The sequence below is a fragment of the Typopeltis vanoorti genome, chromosome 16 (genome assembly GCF_054136105.1).
Source record: "Typopeltis vanoorti isolate ZY-2024b chromosome 16, IOZ_Tvanoo_1.0, whole genome shotgun sequence".
Taxonomy (NCBI): domain Eukaryota; kingdom Metazoa; phylum Arthropoda; class Arachnida; order Uropygi; family Thelyphonidae; genus Typopeltis; species Typopeltis vanoorti.
This window is the reverse complement of record NC_143564.1, coordinates 101,286,733-101,305,388: the sequence shown is the minus strand read 5'-3', so window position 1 is coordinate 101,305,388 and position 18,656 is coordinate 101,286,733. Positions and strand designations below refer to the sequence as shown.

At 36.6% G+C, this 18,656-nt stretch overlaps 1 protein-coding gene across 3 annotated transcripts in view; it reads left to right on the top strand.

Moving 5' to 3' along the window:
* Window positions 1-18,656, top strand: part of LOC150098219 (lipid transport auxiliary protein 1-like) — a 325,116-nt gene that overhangs the window by 124,523 nt on the left and 181,937 nt on the right. For all 3 annotated transcript variants that reach the window (XM_090406448.1, XM_090406449.1, XM_090406450.1), the window contains one exon: window positions 13,520-13,683. In XM_090406448.1, the coding sequence (XP_090262574.1) occupies window positions 13,520-13,683 (164 nt within the window). The remainder of the gene's footprint in view (window positions 1-13,519; window positions 13,684-18,656) is intronic.

Sequence of the window (18,656 nt, the reverse complement as noted above, 5' to 3'; positions counted from 1 at the left end):
ACTAAACAATAATGAATCTAAAAATTAATTGCTTCCTTGGACCTGTGTTGCAATGCAAAGCTTTTCATATGATGGTGATCTATTGGAAATTGACACTCTTAGTTCTCTTTCTATATTTAACTGAGATATATATTTTGTTTTTAAGGCAGCCACTGCAGAAAACCCAATTTCACAAAGATAAGATGTTGGAAATGGCAAAAGTGCATGAAAAGTTCTTGACTTTAGTGCAGAAAAATTATCATCAATACCATTCCAAAATTCAAACAGTGATTTAGATGCAAATTGTCTTTTGATTTCGCCACTTGACATGAAGTCTGTAAATTATTCATCTTCAATTGAGAAGCCTTCAGGGGTAATTTGAAATGGGTGTCTAACCCACTCATGCATTGCCATTATGTTGTCATCGGTTATAAAATAGTTTCTAAAATTCGTCAACATTGTTATAGTATGCCCACCATTTGTAGGTCTCTCCTTGGCATTTTGCCAAGAATAGTCGATTCATACTGAAGGAGAGAAAGAAACGAAGGATGTACGAATTGGTCGCCAACATGCGAAATCACGTGCTTTCTTGTCTGTCGCTGTATAGTAGCTTGATTTTTGTTGTCGCTTTTTTGCATTATTTTTTTATTATTAATTTGTATGATGGATCCAGTGGAGTCAACAAGTTCTGTTGTTAAACGTTTCAGTAGCTCTTGCAAAAGAATATTGACTAATGTGCTGACATTCTGCAAAAAAGAATCGTCAAAAGGCCGTCTCCTTGTTCCCCTTTCTCAAGTCTTTATTGTTGGATTCTGAATGAAGAGAAATTTAAATTATTAATACTCTCCTCAGAATCCAACATAATCCACCATGGCAAAGGCTACATTTGTAAATATTATTTAATGTAAATCACTTGTTTATAATTTAATATTCATATAACTACCTTAATTTTGTCTAATATTTAATTATTTAATCAAGATATATGTATTAATAATGAAAAGACTGTATTAAATATTAAGCTATTTTAATTATTACTATGTTAATATTATAAGAACTTGTATTTGATAATTTAACTGCACATTATTTGAAATGTAAATATTCTCTATTTATTCCTGTTTGTAAAGTTTAACGTTATGTAATAGCTCAATTTTATTATATTTTGTTTTGTTGTCATGGAAACGTATGTAAGTGAGCGAGCACATTTTGGAACACCATGTGAGGTTTATTGGAAACACGAGAACAATTTAGGTGGGAAGAATGGATAGAAAAAGCGATGAACGCTGAAATTATAATAATTTAAGAGAGAGAGATTTATAAGAGAGAGATTGGCATTAGGTTGGAATCGGAGCATTCGGGAATCACAGTGCGATAATAGCGAGTTGGCAAGTCACTCAAGCAGCTAAATAAAGTCTACTAGTCGAGAGGCGGTTAGCTAATAAGTTGTAGAATAACAATTATAGCTACGGAAAACAGCTGGGTGACTACTAAATAGACTAGCAATACTTGAGTTGATATTTAATTTCAGGGCCGACCTTTCAAGGACACACGGAAACTGGAAGCATAGCACAAAGTAACTACAGAATAATTAGAGGCAACAAAGTTGAGTTTAATGATAGCGGTGTTAAGAATTATGGTACCTAAAGGATTAAATTGATGTCGAAGGAGTAGGCAACTGTGCATATTAAACTTCAAGTTAAGGAATTATTGTGTGTTACCTTAGTACAAGAGTTGCTAGTAGAACACTGAATTAGTTAAGTGATGTCAAATGTAGTGCAAGCAGTTTGATCTATGCAAGAACGTTTGATTGTGTGTATTGTGACCGTTAATTAATCCAGTTATTTCTAAGAAGATTTTTTTTTAAATGAGTGTCGTTAATTGATTAAAGTGTATACAGTTACAAAAAGTGTTTGCACATAAGTATATGAAGAAGGAAAATTGTCGGTAAAAATATTCCAACCATTAATATTCCTATGCAGAGATATGAGTGTGTTTCTTCCTAGAATATCCCTATACTAACAGTAACTATTGAGGAAGTTAGCTAAAGTGTAAATTTAAGTGTTTGTTTGTGAAGAGGTATTACTGCAATTTTTGTTGTATTTGGAACTTAAGGAACTGTGACAAGACTGTATTATAGAGACAACAGATTTACCATTGTATGAGTTGAATGATTGAATTTACCTGAGGAGTTAAAATGTTTATGATATCTTAATTACTGATTTAAACTTAAGTGTAAAATTTGTGATTTTAAAATTAAATGTTTGTTTTTGTTTATCTAAAGTTGTATTTTGCCTGAATCCTTTACTGCACCATTCATAAAATATTCGAACCAAAGCGGGTAAATTAAGTAAGTCAAATATACTCGGCCAGTATATATTTTAAGGAGAAATAGTTGAAGGTTGATTTTTCTTCAATTATTGAACTAATTCAGATATAAAGTGGCGCAGTCTTTAAATATAAATTTTCTTTATATTTGAATTAGAAATCAACTTATAACTTATCAATTAGTTAAGAACATCATAGTAGTAATCATGTCGGATCCAAGGTACAGATTAAGAACAAGAAGTTGAAAGTTTATTTTTCACTTGGTTAGAGTATAATAAGTTTAGTTTAATCCTTTATCCAAGTGTGAGCAAACAAAGTTTGCACCTGAAAGTATCTTCAGGACTGGGGTAAGGTGGTACAACACCAGGGCAACTCGTTGCAAAGGTGGAGCAAGTTACCAACACTCCTGTCTCAGTATCTCCTATAATGCAAAACACATCTCCTTGTGGATATGTTTAATGTTATGCATTAAGGGAAGGGCCACTACCCAGACTAGTTTCGACCTTTATTGAGGTCGAATGGGAGTTCATGTCTCTCATCATAGGCCTTTGGAGAATAAAGCATGCTGAGGGTCAGCAAACAGTAAGAGAGGAGAATAATGAAAGATAGTGTAGGATAGTAGGAGGTAAAAGAGGCCTCAGTCAACCTGTTTAGCCTTATATGGCTAATTGGTCTGTGACACATATTCTCAATTTATCTGTTAAAAAAAAAAGATAATTTAACCATAAAAATTTTGACTAAAGTTCACTTTATCCTTAATAATTTCGTCGGAGATCCATTGACCTGTTTTGAAAACAGTATTTTCAGTTAGAACTTTTTTTTTTTTTTTTAAATTACATAAAAATTAAAGGACTTAAGGTCCGGTCAGTTGAATTGAAAGGGAACAAAATAAGGAACTTACAAACCTGGTACCACTGGGACTTAGAATGGGGTAGAAGACTGGCCCAGGAGATGCCGCTCACAAGGAGCAGCACCGCCTCGCAGTAAGCCTTCGCAGCCCAGGTTCTCAGATCTACCCCCCCCTTACTTGGAGTAAAGGAAACCGTGCCAGCGAAAGCTTTGTAGCGAGGAAGAACAGAGTGGTTGTTACTTTTCCTAGGGAGAGTTAGGTGGAGTTTTGGAGATACTAAAGAAATATACAGGGCTTGATGCGTCCCTGTTAAGAAAGCATATTTTCGGTGGTTTGCAGTATTTGTTCACAAATTTAAAGTCGCCTAGTAGATGTCTCTCTTGCGCAAGAAATTTAGGAAGATAAAAAAAGAAACCTTTCCTTATTCCTGCGTACATTAAATTTGCGTCCCGTACCTGGGATTTTTTCCTTACCTTCCAGATGTGATACTTTAACACGTTAATTAAAAAAATGGCGAATTTTTGGGTCTTGTTGACTGGTGGCGGGAATTGCAGGTATATGACCTCTTCTAGTGATAGCATCGGGATTCCCAGTGCTGCGCTCAGTCTTTGCCAGATGCGTTGGGCTGGTGGGCAAAAATAAAAGAAATGCTCCACTGTTTCCACGCCCTGGCAGATATCACAAAAGGGATCGCACGGACTGGGTACGTACCTAGATTTAACCTGTTTCACCGGGAGCCGCCCATAAGCTATTCGCCAGGCCAGATCCCGATGAAAAGGCTGTCCCCAGCTATTCTTGATGTTTTTAAAGAGAATTTCATTGTTTGTCCCAAGGTTTGGTGTATCACGCCTGGAGAGTTGGAAGAAATCCCAGTATACTGCTTTCGGTTTGTGTGTGAGGATTTCTGTTCCTTTGTCTCTAAGTACTGTGAGTGATTTTACTAGTGTGCGGTACCACTTGGGCACAACCCTTGCACGGGGTCCAGCATAGTCCATGGTTCCAAAGAGTGGGAGGAAAAGTCCTATAAAATATCTAATTAGGAGGCCTGAAATATGGTTTGAGTTTAAGGCCTTCTGTACGGTTTTGAATGTATTTGCATAAAGCAAGCTTTTGAGATCAGGCAGAGCGTACCCCCCTTCTTCATGTTTTAGTTGCAGGTATTGTTTTTTAACCTCATGTTTTTTTTTGTTCCAGAAGAAATCTATGAGTTTTTTGGATAATTGGTTTTCTTGTAGCAGTGTGATGCCTGTGATATTGACTGTGTGCATCATTGGGGTAATGATTGTTTTTATCACCGTGGCTCTGCCATAAAAGGAGAAAAAGGTCGGTTTGAATAGACTTATCTTTTCCGTACTTATTTCCTGTAATTTTTTAACTGGTAAAGCTAGCGACTCAGAAAAGGGAACTCCTAGTATTGTTAACGGCTGCATATGCAGCGCTAAACCGTAGGGAAGTCCGGTGTTATAGAAATTTCCAAAATTTTTTATTTTGGTTTTTTGTGCATTAACTCGGAGACCACTGACTATGCTGAAGTTTTGCAGTATGTCAAGATAGATGCAGATAGACTCAGAGTCTCTGAGTGTGGCCACTACATCATCTGCATATGCTACTATTTTGCACTGTTTGGAGACTTGGGGCAGTGGAATACCATTAATTGCAGGGGTGTTCTCTATTCTTTTGATGAGGGGTTCTAATGCTAGGGAAAAGAGAAGGGGGCTTAGTGGGCAGCCTTGCCTAACCCCTCTCTTTATACGGATTGGTTCTGTCAGAAACCCATTAATAGACAGTTGTGTCGAGGCCTCCGCGTACATATGTTTAATTGTACGCCGAAGTCTCGGGCCTATGCCTACTTTTATTAGGGTGTCCTGTAAGTACGTGTGGCTGACGCTGTCGAACGCTTTTTCCAGGTCGGTGGAGAGAAGTGCCAGGGGGTATTTTTTTTCCTTGGCCAGTCTGATTAGGTCTCTTAGCAGGAAGAGATTAAATTCCATAGATCTACCTGGGATTCCATAGACCTGTGAACTTGTTATTATGTTTTCTATTCTGCCCTTAATGCGTGTACAGATAATTTTTGCGAAAAGTTTATAGTCTAGGTTAGTTAAGGAGATGGGACGCCAGTTATTTGACAAGGTCCGATCTCGGTCTTTTTTGGGGATAATGATTGTATAGCTCTTAGCGAATTCCTCGGGGATGTTTCCCGAAGTGAGGAATTCGTTAAAGATCTTTACTAGTACTGGCAGTACAAGGTCCCAGATAGATCTATAGAATTCTATCCCCAGTCCGTCTGGCCCTGGGGTCTTTTTTGTCTTAATCGTTTTGCACATGGCTTTTATTTCAGCTGCAGTTATCGGCCTGTCATGCAGGGCGCTAAGATGCTCGGGAAAACGTTTGATGTCCCACTCACTGAAGTCATCCGTGCCCTGCTGGTCAGCGAAGATGCCGAGATACTGCTGGTGAAAGTGACGGAGTATTTCATGGGTTGAATTTAGAATCTGGCCTTTCTCCTCGATCTGGTAAATCGTTCTTTCATCGTTTGCTGCCACCCATTGTTGATTGTAGAATGCGGCGGAGGGTGTTTCCAAATTTCTGAGATAGAGTCTCGTGCGAAAGTCGAGGTCATCGACTCTACTCTGCCGCTCTTGCTGCAGCTCTATTTCTACCTGTCTGATAAGATGTCCACAGGGAACTCCGCTCCATTCGCTTGACCGGTACCAGCCGAGTTCCCTGTAGAGATCCCTCAGCCGTTTACGTTGTTGGTCGACCCTTTCGCAACCCTTTCGCAAATGTAACTCTGAGGGTCACCTAGGGGCATTCTGCCCCTAGGTGACCCTCAGAGTTACATCGGGAAACACAGTCTTTTAACACCCGGGTAGTTAACCATGACCCTTGTTTGGCCCACTAAGATGAAGTTGGGAACTTCCTTTTTCATATCCATTTGTATTTCAACGTCGCCTGTTTTCCAGCCTTTGTAATCTGGATGTTCAAATGCTTTGATACTAATAATATCGCCCCATTGGCTAAAAAATTTCTTGACGTTGTCTTCATTCTCCAGGTATTCCAAGGGAAATCTAGTTATTCTTAACGTTTTCCGTAAACTCCCTATTAAATAAGGTTTGATCGTTTGTCCCGCACAGGGGAAACCCTCTAATAATTTGCTTCTTGTTTGGTCATTTTTGACTACAATTTGGAATCTTTCTTTTGAGTATGGTGTGAAACCGTATATGTTTTCTGCCCCTACTGTATCAATCAGAGCTTTCACTAACGTCCGCTCATCTGGGAGCCGCTTGACTTCGATGCCAAGCGTTCTAGTTCTGGGTAAAAATAACGGCATTGTTGGGGGATGACCTAACTGCTGGCTGTAAAGGAGGGCGAAGTCGGGGAACACCCGGTGTCCCTCACAACAAGCGAAGAGATGATCCAGAAGGAATGGGTAAAAGAGCCAATAATAAGAAAAAAAGGTCTTACCAACGCCGAGGTACTTCTGTAGAAAGTGAGCATGGAACTCTCTCTTCGGGGCGCGAGAACTGGATCCTCTTTTGGACTGGTAGGCACAGGTTCTTTCTTCTTCGAACTGGAGCTCACTTTCACGTCTTGGCGAATATGAAAGTCTCTTCAGTGGGAGCCAGGCCCAAGCTGGGATACCAGGCAGAAGCATTCACAGGTCATCTCTACCTATAGGAGTTGCCAAATGGTGTGCCACCCTTTTTTTAATAAATTACTCTGGATTTAGAGAAAGATGTTGAAAGTTTATTTTTCACTTGGTTAGAGTATAATAAGTTTAGTTTAATCCTTTATCCAAGTGTGAGCAAACAAAGTTTGCTCCTGAAAGTATCTTCAGGACTGGGGTAAGGTGATACAACACCAGGGCAACTCGTTGCAAAGGTGGAGCAAGCTACCAACACTCCTGTTTCAGTATCTCCTATAATGCAAAACACATATCCTTGCAGATATGTTTAATGTTATGCATTAAGGGAAGGGCCACTATCCAGACTAGTTTCGACCTTTATTGAGGTCTCTTCAGTGGGAGCCAGGCCCAACTTAATTTGTAAACATTGTAAACATTTTCCCTGTGATAACCATCTTGTCTTGCAGTAATGTTTTGCTCTAGTCATGTCTTTCCAAAGTTCAGTAAAAGTCTTGATTTTAAGGATCTCATTTTTATATAATTCACTATCATTATAACTGTTGCTAACACAATGTTTAGACAAGAACTCATTTCCTTTGCAACAAGAGCTTCTCTATGAATCATGCAACGTGTCCAAATACATTGTGGGTATTTTTCCCTCACAAACGCTTGTAAACTTTTAAACTTTCCAGACATAACTCGAGCACCATCAGTGCAAATTCCTACACAATTTTTGATAAATATGCCATTAGTTGAATGGACTTCTCATGATGAGTCTGCTGACTCCATGGAGGATCTAATAATAATAATAAAAACATGATGTGTAAATATAATAGAAGAAAAAGCATACATTTCTGAATAATGTCGATTAGGTGCTGATATATGGCACTCAACAATAAACAACATTCCACAAAAAGCAGTTGCCTTTTGTGTAACTGATACAGATTTACTTCTCATTATTCTGTTTTTGTTTAAAATTTAAACTTTAAATGCAAACACAAGCACTGAATTTTGGCAGACATGATTATTAAGTGCAAAATAAAAGACTACAGAAATGTATCGGTGGCAATGGATACAATTTACCTACAAGCTGTGCCAATATTAGTTGTAGTTCACTCATATTAGATTCAGCCTTCTAGGAGAAAACCCTGTCCATTCCATTGAATAGGGATATTTTAAAAATCTTAATATAGGAATTGTTTTACTTATTGCATGTTTTGGAACATATATGCTTCTTACACTTTCAGTCTAATGACATAATTATATATTATGTAAGAGATTGGTTTGGTGGACTAAATTTTCTCCATTACCACCTCCTGTGGTTCTCCCTGTATAAACAGCCTAAGCATCTTGTCACAACTTGGGCTTCTACTTCATTTCTGATCTACAACTGCCCTTGTAGGAAATAAACAATGTGGGCTGCACTTGTGTTTTTATAGACTGCCAAGCAGGTGATAAAAAGTTTATTCCCATGCTGGTAGCCATGAGTTATAGTGTGGTTTGTTTTCTAGGTCTATTATTGCAATTCATGTTCTACAATGACCAACTTTAAAGTTGTTTAACTAAATACCCCCTGTTGCATAAGCTGAATGTATTTATGCAAATCATTTATCTGTATCATGGTTTTTGCTTTCTCGAAAATAATTATTTTATTCCTGAAAATCAATATTTTGCATTAAGATATGTTTAAGTCATGGTGCCATTTGTGACACAATTTTTTTAGTTTTTTATTAAGCATTCCTAGCAGTGTAGGAATACTTTGGCATTGGGGCATTTGCCAAAGGTGGTAAAAGCCTAAATACATTGCTGTGTATTCCACACATATCGTCTAATCTAGCAACTACAGGAATGATTCAGAATGAGTAGTAATCTCTGCCGTTCTGTGTATTGTTATTAATGAAGAGAATGGAGGGTGGAGTGGTGGTTAACAGTTTGCTGGCTTAAACTTTTCAGTGGGTAAACAGAAAATGCAAAAAGCTGTTCATTACATAAAAAGTAAGGTGAAAAAATCGTGCCTACAAATTTTGATTAAGTTGTTGTGATTAACAATAATGCATCTTACTGTAAGTATGACAGAGCATACTGGAATTTCACAAGGAAATTAAAAAAGTGTATATATATATATATATATATATAATTTCAATATTCATATTAAGGTCATCTGGAGTATACACGCATATACAGAGACAAGCTAAATTACATTTCACATGGTATGCTGAAGAAACAGTGATTGGATCAACTGTTATTCTCCTGGCCTGACCTCTAGTGAAAAAAATAAAATTACAATAAATAGATGAAATAAAATAAATTAACTACATCAAAGCTATATTCTATTTAACACATCTCAGTGACTGAGATGAGAAGATGTCTCAGTGACTGAGACATCTTCAGAGATTACAAATAACTTGTAACACACACATACAAAGGCAACACAATACTTAATGAAACACATGGGTGAATCAAGTCCTGGGCATTTGTAGATGTCCTAGGATAGGATATAAAGTGGGACCTCTGACAATTATTACTTCCCAAATTTTGAGAAGTTTCATGCATCCGTATTTATTTAAATTTGGTTGATTTGTAAGTGTCATTGCAGATTATAAAACAGTCTTTCCTTTTTAAATTTACTATGGTGGAACATGATGATTTTCTTCTAGATCCTATGGGTTGTATCCAAATACATGGTCTACAAGGCCAGATTGACCATAGTCATGATTACAGATTATGATTTGTATTCCTCTAAATGGATGGTTGCTGATCTACCTGTCTGTCCAAAGTAAGCCAACTTGCAGGAACAAGGTATTTTATATACTCCAGGCACTGAGAGAGAGGAGAGAGCTGATCTTTGAAGCGGATACACAACATAGAATGTGGAATCTGTCATTTAGCTTTGGAAATAGCCAACATCAGACTTGACTTTACCAATATCTTCTCCCAGTCATCATCTCCAAAAAGTAATTTATCTTCTGGTCAACTTGCTGCTCTCAGAAAGTTATGGCACTCAGAAATCAACTGAATTTAAATGAATGTGGACGCATAAAACTTCCCAAAATTTGGGAAAAAATAATTGTTAGAGGCCTCACTTTATATCCTAGGCCATCTACAAATGCCCATAGAAGGCACATCACCTAGATAGAACTTTAGTTACCCATGTGTTTCATTTAGTATTGTGTTGTCTTTGTGTGTATGTGTGTGTGTGTGTGTGTGTGTTACAAGGGTTATTTGTAATCCCTGAAGATGACTGAGACGAAATATTGCAAGCATTAAAATTAGTTTTTAATCCTTTCCTAGTGCTGTAAATATACCATTAAAGCTCCAACATGTCCTCCCAGCACTTAAGCCTTAACACACAGATAGATATCCTTCAGAGACTTGATATTTAGACTTGAACTGAATGCTTTATCTCTCTCTGTCTCACACAGACACACACCGTAGTATTTCAAGCAGCAAGTTAGGTAGTTAGTTTATGACAGTTTTTAGTGCTGTTCTGTATTATCTGTGAATTATACAATTTAGTCCAGGAAAATTTTGTCAGCAGATGTTATTTTAAATGCATACAACATATTAAGTCTACCCTTTTATCAAATGGCTTTAATGGTTCCTTCATCAGAAAAGCATTTAACAGTATTGAATCTTTGTCTCTTCTAATCCAGAAGAAATAACTTCACATTCCTATCCCTTATTTGCAAGGAATTTCTGAATGCATACCAAAAATTCTAACACCACATGTTTTTGTTGCCTTTTGTCCATCAGGAAAATTTCTACCTTTCTCACATCTATGGATAAACTTCTGCCTCTTAGTTTTCCAGACATCTACCAGGTTTCTTGCTATTGTATCTTATCTTTGGACAAACTGGAAGGTCTGCTTCTATTCGTCTTGAAGAACATAAGCCTTATGTTAATAAGACTTATGTTCCTGGCATAAACATATACCACAACTGACTGAAATCAAGAACCTCATCCTCCTTCAAAGCTTACAAACGGGGTTCGGATAACCTCATAAATTTCAACGCCAATAAAACCCAGTTCTGTACTGTTTCCCATAAAAAAGAACCATTTTTTCCCCAGTATCCTCTTTGACGATACCCAAATTTCCAGACAGTTTGAGATCTCACTTCTTGGAATCACCCTCACATCAGACCTCACCTGGCATAAACATATCACAACCATTGCATCCTCAGCCTAAAAAAAAAACTAGGTTTTTTTCTTTCGCTCAAGACGTTACCTCACCCCCGAACAGCTATTAACATTATATACAAATCACAAATCTGCCCAGCTATTGAATACTGCTCCCACATATAGGGTTGGGGCCCATAAAAGCTCTCTCAAAATGCCCGACTCAATACAGAGGAGAGCAGTTAGACTTATGAATGATCCATCCTTTACCAACTCTCTCCCCCCACTTACACACAGACGTATGGTCTCTGCAGTATGTATATTCTACAAATATTTCCATGGGAAATGCTCATCTGAAATAACATCAGTAATTCCTCCACTCAGTACTAAGCTCATTGGGACATGTGCAGCTGCTGCACAACATCCCTACACAGTACACCTTGAAACAAACAGAACAAGTTTCTTTTCCTCTTCCTTCTTCCCTGCAACTGCTGCACTGTGGAACAGTCTCCCACCTGCTGTGTTTCTCAAGGAATACAATTTAAAGTCATTCAAATCAAATGTAAACAAATTCCTCCTTTCCCAGCCCACTACCCATACACTGTACTAATGTACTATAGGTTGACCAATCAACCTCCTGTGTATGGGCTCAACATTAAAAAAAAAAGAAAAATGAAAACAGTCTGGACTTGCCAAGCATGCTGTCTCCACTAAACAGTTCACTTGAACAAGACAAGAATCCTTCAGAAGTCTTTTCCTCATAGAATGTCTTTATAAAGAAATATGTGAAACATTACTCGATTGCCCTAACTTAAACAGATCCAATGGTCTGTCTGTCCCCTTTATCAAAGATAGTGCTTGAGATTTGCTAATCTTTCATAAATTTACTTTATATCTCTCAGCTTTCAGTCATTTAATCTTTTTAAAAAATATCTCTCTCTCTCTCAGCCGAGTAAATCTGTTATATATATATATATACTAGGGGGGCTATGCCCCCCCTGGTGCCTACATCCCCCCCCCCCCCCCGAGTTCTGGACTGGTAGATTCTCCTTGAATTCTGGTGACTCGAATTTTGAAGATGCTATACTCAGGGTATCCCTGAGTTTCAAAATGTGACATAAAAAGGCTTATCATTTTATATATATATAGGGTAGATATATATATATATAAAAACTAGGGGGCTATGTCCCCCCTGGCACCTACGGCACCCCCCCCAAGTTCCGGACTGGTAGGCTGGTTCTCCTTGAATTCTGATGACTTGAATTTTGAAGACTCGAAAGGGGGATTTTCACTTTGATACATATCTTCACAGTCAATAGATTGGAGAAAAGAACTGTCCTTACTATAACTAGCATTAGAGTCATAGAAATCATGAAATGCTTTGTGTTATTAAAAAAGGAACTTTTATCAGAAATGCAGTGTTGTCGCACCAAATCGTTTTCTGTGCTATCCTGATTGGCCAAGCTCATATCATGGTATGGATGCATATAAGAATCTTTTGCTTAAGAGATTATTTTCATTGTCTAAACATGAACCAAATATGCTGTAAGTCCATATTTGGCTCATGTTTAGTTTCTAGCACAGACTTTCTGGAATATCTACACTTTAACTTACCCACAGTACTAAATATGCTATAGGTTTCCAATCCTTTATAAGTAAGATTGGTAATTTAGGGGAGGGGGAGACAAAAAGTGAATACTGTAATATTTGAACTTGGATATTATTCAGCATAATTAATCCAGTTGTGTTAGTGTTTTGTACACTGAGCAACTTAGAAGATATGCCCTATTCATAGTAATGTGATTGGTATGGTTTTTCTTATTCTTCAGTTTGTCTCCCTGTGAATCTGTGTTCATCTTTATCACTTGTGATGATATTGTGTTCTCTCATTAAATTTCTGTTCTGTATGTAGAATATAAATTCAACAGTCATTCCACAGATAAAGCACTCTGTAACTTTCATTAGAGATGATTGGTTCATAGTATGAGCTAGCTATTGTGTAGTTATTTGCTGGCCGAGTATCATAGTTATATTTAGTTATGTTGATGTTGACTGATGTACATATCTTCTCTTATGTAGCTGGCTGCCCTGTAATAGCAATATCTGTAATGGTGATCAAGTGACTAGATCAGAAGTTCACTTATCAAGAATTAGTTAATTTCTATATCAGAGCTGAAGAATAATGTACAGATAAAAGGATAACATATGCAAATACAGATCTCCCTCTTTTGGAGTGACATTCTGTGTTTTTGAGGGATAATTTATTATTAAAGTTTACACATTAATGTCTTGGTACAGTTGTAATATGATTCTGTCTCTTTCACTAGCTGTAATATGGTCGAAATGTGTCTTAAAGCTACTAGTTATTTTGCCTTGATCAGAAGTTCACTTATCAAGAATTAGCCAATTTCTATATCAGAGCTGAAGAATAATTACAGATGAAAGGTTAACATATGTAAACACAGAATGTCACCCCCTCTTTTGGAGTGACATTCTGTGTTTTTGAGGGATAATTTAAATTTATTATTAATGTTGATTTTTCCTTGAGTGTATATTATTACATATTTTAATTTATTAATTATTGATTTTCTAAAATCTTCATTACACAACTTCTTTTTAATTACTAGAAAGGGATATCTCCGCTACAGATCCATCCAAAGTGCGCCATGCAGATTATGACTTGCGTGTTCATCTTATCCGCTTGATACAGGCCGGTTTTTTGATAGGTGCAGAACCTGTATTAATTCATCGTTTTGTTGATTTATATCAACATGCAAGGCACGAACCTCTGGTAAGTTTAGTTTTGAAACAGCTTAAGAAATTAAAAAGACAGCATATCCAAATTTTTTAGTTTTGAAGAAATCAAAAAAAATTTAAGGGCAAATATTTGGTCATTATTATAAAGAAAAAAAAAATTAAGTTTGTAGGTAGGAATGTTCAGGCTGTATGGTCAACAGGAAAGGTTTGTAAGTTTAATGTTACGTTGGACAAGAAGCATTACTGGAAGTTTCAGAAAAATTCCAGTGCTAAAGAATGATATCCCTAACCATTTTTGTAATAGAAACATTTGAGAGTGCTAGAATTCAAAAATAGTTTATGCTACATTACTTGAGCACAGCCAAGAAGTTAAAAAATAAACAACAATAAAAAAAAAAAGCATAAGTCATTTGATTGAAAACTAGCTAATTTCACAGCTCAGTGTTTGGTGTACAGTAGGCTTGCACTCAGTGGCATAGTGGTCTGGGATCATGAACCTGGACTTAAGGGAGGTGGAGGGGATATTAAAAGATAAAAACTGGATTTATGGATTCAAATAATGGAAACATGAATAACTAGTTGATTGGGTAGCTATGCAGCTAACCTTAAAGTAACCTAACACTATAGACATACAAACAGGATAAGCATACCTTCCCTTTTTCCCTATACAGCCAACCAGCAAACCAAGCTTGATCTGTATGAATCTCTCAGATATCATCAGGATTAACAGAGAACTCTTAGCAGTAAAAAAACAAGTTGCAGGTGGATCCAAAGTGGAGAGAAGCAGATATGAAAAAGTGGGTATAGTTGAGACTGTATTCCTTAGGAAAAATAATTGATATATATCATATTGGAAAATGAAATTCACTGAGTTCACTAATGGTGAAAATTAAGAATTACAGTCTCTCAGAACTTTAGTAGTGGGCATTCAGAATTTGCTTATGTATGAGAGCTGATATTCTACCTTTAAACTCAGTGCATAGTTCTGATTGCATGACCTGTCTACCTATCAAAAGAAAATGAATATAATCAATGTCAGAATTGTCAAAAAATCCTCAAAGTTCTGCTGTTGTGATCAGTTTGGAGATTGTCATCAGTATTATAGGGCATCTTCTTCATGTAGTCAAACTGCAGGAGGTCCTTGTGAACTGTTATTCACATAACACCTATCTAACCTTTTCTTGAATTCATTCACTGATAAAGAAGGCTGAATGTTGCGACTCATTCCATAACCTGTGGAATGGATTTATTTCTATCATTGCAGATAACCTCATCAAATGCTTCTCTGACTGAATCCATCAATGTTTTCTTCAGGGTCTGCCACTGAGGCTTGGTTCTTATTTTCAAACTGTCATTTTATCTTAAATAATATTTTTATTTTAGCTATTTAAAACTTTCTTACTTTTCTTTTCAGTATGATATTTAATTTTATTCTGCTCAAAACTAAATAGTGATCTCTTCCTATTTCAGATCCTCTATATTCTCTTTTGTCCTAAACCAGCATGTAGATAACACTGATACAGTCACTTTGTGATGAATGTTTCTTTTTCGACCACTATATATTATAAGATGATATAAACTGGGTTTAATAGGTTGGAGATTTTTGATACATAATGTTAGCCTACTAATTTTGCCATCTGACTGGTGGCTTCATCTGGGCAAGATAATTATAGAAAACATCTTAAAGAACAAAAAAAAAAAAAAAAAAAGCCTAAATTACGACTAATACATAACTGGATGGATGAAATATATCAAATTCATATGAACCATTACACGAACGCATGGACCTTGTATGGTAGGAGTTGGTCAGTCATTGTTTAGCAGGTGTCACCAAGGATCATCCCTTGGTTTCTGTTTAGCTACCTCTTGAACAAATCACCTGCAGCTTTTTTTATTAAGCAGGAGGTGTAATCCTCTTCTGTGTATGGCATAGTGTTCTTGCAGATTGAATTACATAGGACAAACTTCTGGAAGTTTAGAAATAAGAAAAAAGGAACATATCGGAGACATTAACAACAACAGAGAAGACAATTCTGGTTTAGCCTTCCGTTTTTCCAACACAAACCACAATATTGATTAGGATAAAAGTACTACATACTTTCCCTATTTAAATCATCTTGCAAGTTCTCCACATTACCTTGATTCACTATTACTCTACCTAATTTTTCATCATCAGCAAACAACCGAATATTTCTTTTCAGTTATTTCCTGTATCATTTATGTACAAATTAAACAGTAGTGGTCCTAGCACTGAACCTTGCAGCACACCACTACTCACCAGTTTTTGCCTTGATTCTGCTCCTCTGTATACCACTTTTTGATATCTATTAGCCACCCTCTTATCCACATAACGATTGTCTGACCCGTTTGTTCTAGTTTGTGTAACAAAGTTCCATGTGGTATTTGGTCAAATGCCTTTGCAAAATCCAGTAGAATCATCATGTAGCCACTTCCCTTATCCAACTCAGTTGTCACTTCATTTTAAAAAGTTAGTAAATTGCTTTGGCATGACACCTTTCATAAAGCCATGTTGCCCCTCATAGAGTATCATATTCTTATCCATGCATTCTTATTTTCTTTTTTGACCAATTTTTCCTACTTATACCACCGATGCTGATTGGTTTATAATTTTATTATTATTATTATTTTATGGCATCTCCATAGAGTCCAGAGACTCATCGGGTAACCCATATCAACCATCATACACGCAAATCCTATCATATCTCTCCTTGAATCCATTCACCATCAGGGAACTCGCAACCAATTCTGGCAATCCATTCCACTCACTCACTGCTCTCCATGTGAAAATCTGGTCCTCACACCCCTACTAACCACACTCTTGTGTGGAACTCCCTTGGAACTTTACCAGAGCTGAGGCTAAAAGAGCCCAGTCAGAGGCATTGCCAGTTCTCTTACACATTCTCGCAAAACCTGAGCTGATATCTTATCTAATCCCACAGTTGTATTTACATCGAGATTCTGCAGTATCCTAAGAATATCCAATTCATCCATCTCTGTTTCCACAGCAGTCTCTATCACACATGTCACAGCCGTAATCTCACTTGGATGATATACCCTTGCAAAGTGGTCACTCAGTAACTCAACTCTATTTTATATGCTTCTGTCACCTTGTCACCATCAGCACTCATTAAGATTAATCTTCCATAGTCAATCTTCCACTTACTTGCCACATAATAAAATAACTCTTTGGGATTTCCTTTTGCCTTCTTGTAGATTCTTCTCAAAATCTGATAGGTATGCAAAATAGGAAACAAAAATAATCCCAACACAATTTCTTACACCTTTAGTGATGCTTTTAAGTATAAGATATGTTAGAATCTTACTATGAGATGGAAAAGAAATGAATATAAGTGCTTATTCAGCACAAAGAAAATATTACAAATCTGAAATAATAATGAATACCATTTACAAGCAGGAACAAAAAAAAACAGGTATCATTAAAACTTATTTTAAATTTTATTTTCTACAAGTCAGCAAGTTTTATCCCACACATATCTAATCCCACAGCTGTATTTACATTTAGATTCTGCAATATCCTAAGAACCTTCATCCACCTCTATTCCCACATTAGTGTCTGTCACATAAGTTAAAGCAGTAATCTTACTAAGGAGATATATCCTTGCAAAGTGGTCACGCAGTAACTTAACTATTTTATCTGCTTCTGTAACCTCATGACCATCAGCACTCATTAAGGTTATTATTCCATAGTCATTTTTCCTCTTGCTTGCCACATAGCATGTCTTAATTTCTCTTCAGATAACCATCTCAATGGATAACTTTCATGGACTCTTTGGGTGATCTAGTGTTAAAAGTTTCCTTCTAAATATTACGATAGAAATATTCCAGTTTATTGTATAGCTAGATAATGTGTGTCTTTAGATTAATCAAAAGAGATCATAAACTACTAAAGAGAAAAACTGGAAATATGGTGATCTGGAATAGGAAACTCTATAGTGACAGGAACTGTTCCTTAGAATGATAACTGTCTAGTAGTTGAAATGTGGTGGACCAGACCATATCTTTCCTTTTTTTGTGCTTAGCATCTTTCTTTCTTTCTCACCTCAAATCCCTGGCTTGTTTGCCCTGTGTAAGCCAAACCACACAAGCATGGTATTCTGTGTATATTTTGGGTGTTTTTAAAAGGGATGCGGTCCTTTGGAGATCTGAGAAGGCTGCAAACAGTTTGAATCAGCTTAAATTATTGTAATATTATGCTTGACAAGAGCAGCAATCCTAATAGATAGTTTGTGAATGTATGGCATAACAGCAGTAGTATCTCTGCACTGAATACTCTGATTATGGAGAGAGAGAGAGGAATGATTTAAAAATAAAATCTTGTTAACTGTTTTCTTGCAATATCCATTAAGAACAAATAAATCAGAAAGGGTTGGAGTTCTGCCTTAAGTTGATCTTCATTTTGTAACATAGAAGCTGCTCAATTCTTGGTGTAGGGATAATGCATAGATTTTAAGAAGGATGGTAAAGAGACAAAGCATGAAGATAGTGTCCAGTGTAAATAGGCTTGCAGTGTTCCTCAAAAATGGTGCCATTGTCAGGTTTCTTCATGGCAGGATATACCCTGGAATTACATTAGTTGGAGAATATATGATTGATTGGATTTTAAACTATTAAAATGACTAACATATCAAAAAATAGTAGTGGAGGGGGTTCATTTTGCCTCTTTACAATTCCTTAATATATCCTCACCTGGATTATAGTGCCTGAATATGATCTCCTGGTTTCAGAGGCAATGCAAGTACAGTTGAGAGGGTGCAGAGGAGAGTGTTGTTAGAGATGATATTAGGACTGTGGAATATTATGAGGATAGATTATTTGTGGACTGCACTAGCAAGCAGTAGATAGATGAGTGATATGATGGACCTACAAATTTCTGAAAGGGTTATATAGAATATCAGTAGATGGATACTGTATTTTCATTTTATGGATGGTGGGAACAGGACATTGATGGAAGCAGAGAATAAATGT